The sequence below is a fragment of the Phragmites australis genome, chromosome 14 (genome assembly GCF_958298935.1).
Source record: "Phragmites australis chromosome 14, lpPhrAust1.1, whole genome shotgun sequence".
Classification (NCBI taxonomy): Eukaryota; Viridiplantae; Streptophyta; class Magnoliopsida; order Poales; family Poaceae; genus Phragmites; species Phragmites australis.
Window position 1 is genome coordinate 7,960,697 of NC_084934.1, and position 8,551 is coordinate 7,969,247.

Here is an 8,551-nt window from a genome sequence, read left to right on the forward strand (position 1 = left end):
CCTTTGTACGTACGTTCCAAAAGTTCAGTCACTTTGGCGTTGGTTGTCATGACACACAAGGCTATTACCTGAGGGGAAAAAAATATGAATCTGCTTCTTCCAGTTAGTGTTAAGTTATAAGATGTGCCCTTTGAATCATTTCAGCAGCTCGTTATTATTTACAGCAACATTTTTCACTCAAGTCAATTAGACCATGCTTCTGCATGAATCAATCAGGGGCGAATCTTGAGCACCAGATTATGTAAATAAAAAATAATCAATATAAAATTATCAAACATACATACTGCCAAGACACGAGAAAACTTGATGAAATTTGAAAGAATGCAACCTAACTTATCAACAAAGTAGTATAACTTATCAACAAAAGAATGCATATCAACACAAGTAACTTTCTGATAAACAATATCCCCTGGTCTGTACGTAGCTATAAATAAAGCCACCCTCATAACTTAACAGTTGGTGGCAGTGGCATTTTTGTATTCTCAAAAACAGAATTCTAGGTATCTTTCTGTTTCTACAATCTTCTGCTTTCCTAGCAGTTGATGCCACACGTTTGGGTATCTGGGCCAGTGACCCGGGTGGTGAATGGGTCAATGCGAACCCACAGCAAGGAGAAGATCGAAGCCAGGAGGATTGCCCAGACGACGACAATGGTCGGGGTGCGGTTTTGCCGACCCATGAGACCCTTGAGGAATGGGTACAAGTGAACAATCACCCAGAAGGCAAAGAAGAGTTTGCCAAAGAGTGGCCCCCATGATTGGTAACCACTGTTGATCGCATAGGAGATACCAGCAACGACACCGACCAGGTTAATGATCAAAATGGTCGTCGGAGGTATGAGAAGCGTCGTCCACTTGAACATGTAGAGCTCCGCAAAGTCACCGTCTTCATCAGAGGCCTTTGAGGTGACAGTGAAGTTGGTGTCGATACCGGCAAGCACCTTGAGAAGGCCCTGGAAGACGGCGAAAAGATGGGCAGAGATACCTCCAATAACCCAGAATTGTTCATTCCTCCACCACTCGTCAATGCCAACACCACTCCACCTCATCTCAAGGATACCAGTGGCGAAAATTGAAATAAAGAGAGAGATGAACCAAATACTAACAAAGTTGCTAATCTGCATTCCAAAGTACATTCAGTCAGTATTGTTGTTTCATGATCTTTGTAATGAAACCATTTTTATGTAACCCGTGCTTACCTCTGGGATGATGAACTTCCCAGTGAGCAGACAGATGGCAGGCAAAACACAATATATGAGAAGTGGGATCGAAGTGAGCGGGTAAATGGTGGTGTTGATGTAAGCGAATCTCTCCAAAAACTTAAGGCGTCCTCCATAGCCATACCATAAGGGGCAATGCCGGCTGAAAAGAATTTCCACAGAACCAAGAGCCCACCGGAGCACTTGGTTAAGACGATCTGAAAGATTGATGGGAGCAGATCCCTTGAAAGCTGGCCGCTTAGGCATGCAGTAAATTGATCGCCAGCCTCGTGCATGCATTTTGAATCCAGTAAGAATATCTTCTGTCACAGAACCGTAGATCCACCCAATCTGCAATTTGGATCAAACTCGTTACAGTGAACCAAGAACTGGCCTTACTCATGCCATCTTTAATATATGGTTTTAAAGTACCCTATTGTTTACATTGAAAAAATGCAAATGCTGTTGATGTGAGGATAGCTAAGTTACCTCAGATCCCCATTCGGTCTTGTCCTCGTAGCCACAACTTATGACATGGATAGCTTCCTTCAGAAGAGATTCTGGAGTTGCAGACTGAGGAACACCACCATATTCCATCAGAGTGGAGGCAACGAAAGCTGCGGATTGGCCAAATCTCTTCTCTAAGCTCATTTGAGACATAAGAAGTGTTTTCTCATCATCAAATCCAGCACCTGCCATACAAATAAGTGTCAGCATGCATACATCTTTCACAGCCCCAAAAATATACAATAAAAAATTCATACGACAAAAGTACCTTCAACTCCCTCCTCTATATCTTCGAGATTAAATACTGGCACAGAACTGTCCACATTCTTCTGTGACTTTTTCTTGTCTGAACTCTTTTTCTTTGATTTGCTTGTCTTCTTCCTGCCGCCACATAGTGATGACAAGAAACTGGCCTTCTTCTTCTGCTTAATTGGGGGCTCATAACCATATAGAGCTGTTCTGTTAAAAACACAACCAGTTCCCACATAAACTGGTCCTTGAATGCCATCGAGGCCCCTCAAGTTAATCTGCAGTGAACAGTAATACCCAACAATTGAGTTAGGAAATTTAAAAGTAGTGGACCAAATATTCTTAATATTGCTTGTTAAGCTACAATTGCTCCAGTAAGTTCAGAAAATGGATAGTATTAAAATTGGATTGAGGCTTACATCGAAGAAGACTGTGTTCCTGTTAGCATATCGATCATTCCTATCAATACCATCAAACCTTTGTGGAAACTGAACATAGCAGACACTCCTTCCTAGGTTAGGATCCATAAGGAAGCACATAGCTTCCCTGAGAGCCTTGCTGTTGTTGATGTAGTGATCACAATCAAGATTCAACATGTATTGTCCATTAGTAAGCACAGCTGAGACACGAACCTGTGGAAAACAGAAAACTGCCATCAGAACCAACATATGGAAGTGAACTTGATAATTTTGACTCTGGTTGTTTAACTACTTACAAGAGAATTCATGGCACCAGCTTTCTTGTGATGCTGGAATCCAGGACGCTTCTCACGAGAAACATAGACCAAACGGGGGAGCTCATTGCCCTCGGTATCAAGGCCACCACTGTGACCAAGGAAAACCTGAGCGTGATTAGAAAGAGGAGTTAGCAAAGAAATGTCCTTTCAAGAACAAAAAGAACAAATAGGTACCAGCAGGCATGTTAGCAGTCAACTGAGTGATAGTAGTTTCATTCTGTTTTGGAAATATACTAACCTGAATCATTCCAGGATGGTCCCTGGTATTGTTTCCTGGCCATGGTGTGCCATCTTGCATGATCCATCCTTCCTCAGGAACTTTCTGTGCCTTAGCAACAAGGCCATTTACCCTAATTTTAAATTCTTCATATTCTCTCTGCAACGGATTTCATTAAGACATGTTAGCATTGGATCACAAGGTAACAAAATCAATATCTACATGTTTACAAAGCAGACAAACCTTCATGGCCCGGCGGTCTTTAACAAATGAAGGTTGGACTTTATCTTTCAAGTAATCAATTTTCTGGGAGAAGTACCATTCAGGAGCTCTAGGTTCAATGTTATACTTCTTGACAAATGGTACCCATTTTCTAGCAAACTCTGAAGTCTCAGCTAGTGCATCAAAAGTCAGCATTGCTGCTCCATCATCAGATACATAGCATGAAACCTTATCCACAGGGTAATCCACAGCCAGAATTGATAGAACGGTATTTGCAGTGACAAGAGGAGGCTCCTTCAATGGGTCAACTGTACTGACGAAAATGTCAACAGCAGCCAACTGAGACGGTTCACCTTCCCGGTCATACCTGATAGTGGAAATGGAACCATAATAACATCATTAATATGAATAAATTTAGATTGTGCTTGAACAAAAGTACTACAGAACTGGAAAAGAGATTACCTTAAAGCCAGTCTATCAAGGTAAGTCTCACGGTTGATTGGAAACCACTTTGGGAATTGATCCAATATCCAGGAAAGAGCAAACCAAATCTCACATATAACGGATAGAAGCCATAATGGGTATGCATTGCGCACAGGATTTGTGACACGGTAGTGCAGGAAAATGCCTAGAACAAACAATCGCAGAATAATGACCATCCTGTAGGGATTTATCCTCGAGGAAGGTAGTGGAACTTTCCTAGATAGAGGCTGGCGAGTTTCATCATTCCTGAGATTCAGATGACACAAAATTAATGTTGAATATATGTCGAAAACAGGTAACTAATTATGCGATATAAAGGCAACACTCCAAACTCTTAAATTCATCTACATAGTCCAAGTAACTCAAAGTAATTTTGTGATTGTAACTCAAACTAATTATGAAACACCATTTAGTAACAAACAGCATATGATCCCTATAAATGATGAGTTTGCTGAAGGAAGATGTTGGAACTCACAGTAAAGAATCTTCCATGTTGTAATCAGTAGATGCATCAATGTCACCAACTCCCCGACCTTCAGAGGGAGCAATGCTTGTGCCATTAGTCATGGGAATTGCTCCCTTATCCTGCTTCATTTTCCAGCCATCAACTCTCTCTTTCCAGGCAACATTCCCAATACTACCAGAGAACTCCCTTGATGGATTTGCTGGCATGGAGCAAGAAATAATCATTAGATCTTCACATCAAACATGTGCTACAAACTGAAGCATGAGAGGTCATGGCGACAAATAAACATACATGAATGATTCACATAGGGAAATGAAGCCCGCTTGCCGATGTTCCCAGTAGGGGACATCATATGATGGTCAGGGGAAGCTCCAGGAATTTCTCCAGAGATCTGCAAAATCCAACTCAAGAAAGTAAGCATTATAGCATATCCAAAGGATTTTTTGTACGATGTATTATAACTCATGGCACCAACCTGGCTATTGGTGACCGACGGGATGTATCCCCGAGGGATCTCACCACTGTCATACTTGGTGAGCCCGATCTCGCCACTGTCATACTTGGGGCGGCCAACATCCCCACTGCCCCCTGCGTTCATGCGCCAGCTGCGCATCCTATCAGCAATCTTCTGCTTCTGGTCCTCATTGCCAGATGCAGGGTAGTTGAAATCACTGGCATCATCGGCATCAGTATCATCACCTTCCTCCCCACGGATCAGCGGGCTCCCTGAAGAATTTACAGATTTACACAGAGTTCAGAAAAGGCTTAACAAAACCTATCAATCATCTTTGCTATTCTTGGCTAGAGGTCCAGAATGTGACATCATATACCAACTCCAGTTACTAGTTTTTCTCCACTAGCAATCATGCATGTGCAACATGCACATGTCAGATATTCTATTCACAATGCAAGACTAGAAGGAATGTACCTGATTTAATTGAATTACTATCTTAGATATAGATTGATTCTAGTTATTAGGTATAGATGGAAGCAAATAATGGTGTATTAATACGTTTTGATGCTGATAGTGATAGTGCATATTAATTACAGGTTCCCAAATTGAGAGTGAAGAAGACGGAAGACCAACTTTGATTATAGACCGTTTGATCGTGCAAGATGTACGATGGAGATTGTTTGAATCTACCAAAACTCATCCATTTTATAAGAGTATAGATAATAACAATTCAACAGAATTCACACAAAGATTTAACCCTACGCGAGTTAAAAAGATACAATGATAGCAACAGAGCCAATATGTCATTCCTGACAAAAGTGCTATGAGATCCACAAGAAATAGAAAGAATTCCTATTTTGGCTGTTCTTGATCAATGATCCAAACTTTCCGAGTTGCTCCGGAATTGGGATGAGAGGCGGCTAGATCAAGTAAATGAGAATGGAGAAGATGCTGCAATTACCCTTGTGGCGCTTGTACTTGGTCTTGCACTGCGGGCACGCCTGGGTGCCGTCCTTGCGCTCGTACTCGTAGCAGGGTCGGCACACCGGGAACCCGCAGACGTCGCAGGCAGCGAAGACGTCCCCCTCCGCCGTGGTGCCCACGCCGTCGCCGCAGATCTGGCACACCTGCCCGCCCCCGCGCCTCCCCGACTTCTGCAGACACACAGCACATCACATCAAAACTCGATCTTTTCCTCCCAAGATCCACAGCCCTGCAAACCAAGAAATGCAGCTGAGATCCCGCCACTCACCACGGCCTCCGCGTCGCCCTCCATGGTTCGCCAAGAACCAGGCGAACTGGGCAGCAGCCGGCACTACTCCCAAGATCCGAGCAGGGCACGGATCAGCACCACATCCGGCGCTGCAAGAGTGCTGCTGCTACTACTAGTAGTAGTGGCGGGGGTCAGTGCTTAACTAATCTTGGGAGTGCAAGGGGGAAGAAAAGGACACGGCACCGCACCGATGGAGAGGAGGCCGCGGCAACGTGAGTTGGTTCCGCTGTCGCCTTCGAAGCAAGGGATTAAGAATAGGCAAAATATTATCATAGCGGCGAATCGGTTTTTATTTGAGTTAATTGCATGCGTTTGGTGCGCTGGGTTCGGGTTTGCTTGATGCCGAGTTGGGGGTGGGGGAGACTGTGCCAGTGGGGCTGGAGGTAGAAGAAGGGTGAGCTGGCCCGCGTGGCAGTGAGAGCTCGCTGTCGGTCCGGGGCACCGACGGATAATATGACCGCGGTAGGAAGTGAAGTGTAGCGCTGGCGTTGGACATGTGTGCGCCAATAAAATAAGCCCAAAAGAATTAATTATCGTGAAAGTAATGGTAAATTTGAAACTATTTGTTTATAATTTTGTATGTCTTGCGATTAACCAAGCTCAAACATTAATATGTTGTCAATTTTCTGTGTGTGGCATGACTTCTTTGATTTATGCTACTCGTAATACTTATGTATTGGTATGTGAAAAAAATCACTCGAAATGCTTTTTCTTTTGTTACTCATGGAGACTCTAAATTCTAAACAATTTATATTAAGATTATATGGGATGGTAACCGATATTGTATACTATAATAGCATAGTTAACTTCTGTTTATAATAGCGGAGGTAGACTCAACCAACTAAAGTAATATGATATGATATGATAAATTAATGGATTTATATGGTAGTTGCTATTGCAAGATATTTTATGGAAGATATAATCATACAGTTAGTTACCACTAGTTCAACAACTCTATAATTAATATGTGACTCATAAGATAAATGCTACATTCTATTATATTCGTGCATTGCCTATTTTATGGGATACATAAATGTGTTTGTTGCCTATTTTAAGGATACATAAATGTTAAATAGTACAGTGACGAATGGAACCTTACAGTGAAAACATGGTGATTCGTACGCTACTCTATTCATTTGCTTTAAAAAACTATGCGAACTTATCTATTCTAAAATAATTTAGTATTGATAAAAACTATCATCATGTAAAGGTTTTATAGGAGATTTTTTCAATCCACCTACAATAGATATTTTTTTAAAATAAATCTACAATATATGCTGCACAACCAAACTAGAAATTACATGATTCTTTTGTCAGCCAATGCAATTGCTGCTCTCAAACCCAAGCTCGGTAACCAACAGCCGGCAGGTGGTTTTCTCCTACACGCTCCTGTGACCCTAGCGAAAGTGCACGACCGACACGAAAAGGACACCGGCCCCACATGGCAGAGAGGCGCCTCCATTTCTTTTGGTGTGTTTGCATGTTAGGTTGATGCCGTGGTCGTGTGGATATCGTTTTCCAGCTGCCGTGCCGGGAGACTCCACCGACACTCGGCTGTTGGTGTTGGCCCTCCCCAGGGACATTCTCGTCATGAACTACTTTTATACTAAGTGCCTGGAATCCTTAAATTCCTAGGCACATGCTACTGTGGCTACTGTGGCAGTAGGTCATGTGTATATACATGTGTATATACATATACCTGTATATATACTGTATACTATACATGTATATATACTGTATACTATACATGTAATATTCTTTTTCGCGAAATTCTAGAAAAATGTCGAAATGAATATTAGTTACATTAATAAATCGGCTGAAAAAAAATCTAAAATGCAAAGAAAAATATCTAAAACTAAAAAAAATATGAAACAAATTTTTTAGGATGGAATCTATTTACCAGGAAAAAGTAGCGCTGAGAGTTCGGTGAAAGGGGAAACCATTCCCCCGGATCACTATGACCGACTTTCGTTTCTGTTCGAGCTCCCTAATAGAATGTTTAATCGATCCATTCCGGATCGAGGTAGCAGATAAGAGGGAACGGAGCCCTCGTCCCGGAGGGGCTTTCTTTGACCAACACTCTACTTTTTGCTCTTAGTATTACATCCATCTACATGTTAAAACTATATGTATGCATAAAAGTATTATTGTTTTCTCTATAATTAATTGAATGCATTTAACATTAATAATTTTATAAATAAATATTGAAATGTATAAAATTTGTGAACCTAATTTTTTAAGTCTTCTTTTGTCGTGTTCTACACAGCAAAATAAAAACAGGTGCGATATAGGCGCGCCAATCAGACTAGTTACCTCTAAAGCTTCTGGAGCCTGCACTGCAGCAGGCACACCGGGAAAGAAGGTGACATGGGGCTGTTTGATTTTCGTATTTGGGAAATTAAGTTAAAATTTGGTTATGGAGAAGGTAAGCTAAAATTTGATTCTAGTAAAATTAGAGTGATGTTAAAATTTGATCATGCTAAGTTATATTTGGTTTAAGACTAAGCTAAAATTTGATCATGCTAAGTTATATTTGGCTATAAAAAAAATTTGGCAGACCAAAATTTTTGAGGCGTGACCAAATTTTGATCTTAAAGTAAATAGAAGCCAAATTTTCAAGACATAACTAAATTTTAGCTTGGCTTCTTGAGGCAAGAGCCAAACAGCCCTATAAACACACTCCCAAAATAGACTAGCTTAGAGCATGTTTGGATGTTGTTCACAACTTGCCACACCGCATTCGGCT

The 8,551-nt window shown here is 41.5% G+C and overlaps 1 protein-coding gene across 1 annotated transcript; it reads right to left on the minus strand.

Annotated features, from left to right (window-relative positions):
* Window positions 1-237: 237 nt before the first annotated feature.
* On the minus strand, window positions 238-6,065 carry LOC133890105 (probable cellulose synthase A catalytic subunit 8 [UDP-forming]). Its single transcript, XM_062330553.1, has 14 exons — window positions 5,785-6,065; window positions 5,494-5,686; window positions 4,554-4,804; window positions 4,370-4,469; window positions 4,088-4,277; window positions 3,592-3,858; window positions 3,151-3,496; window positions 2,929-3,066; window positions 2,670-2,795; window positions 2,374-2,586; window positions 1,974-2,232; window positions 1,688-1,890; window positions 1,199-1,549; window positions 238-1,117 (listed from the first exon to the last, which is right to left on the minus strand). The coding sequence occupies exons 1-14, from the start codon at window positions 5,806-5,808 to the stop codon at window positions 533-535; spliced, it is 3,246 nt and encodes a 1,081-aa protein (XP_062186537.1). The 5' UTR covers window positions 5,809-6,065; the 3' UTR covers window positions 238-532.
* Window positions 6,066-8,551: the final 2,486 nt, after the last annotated feature.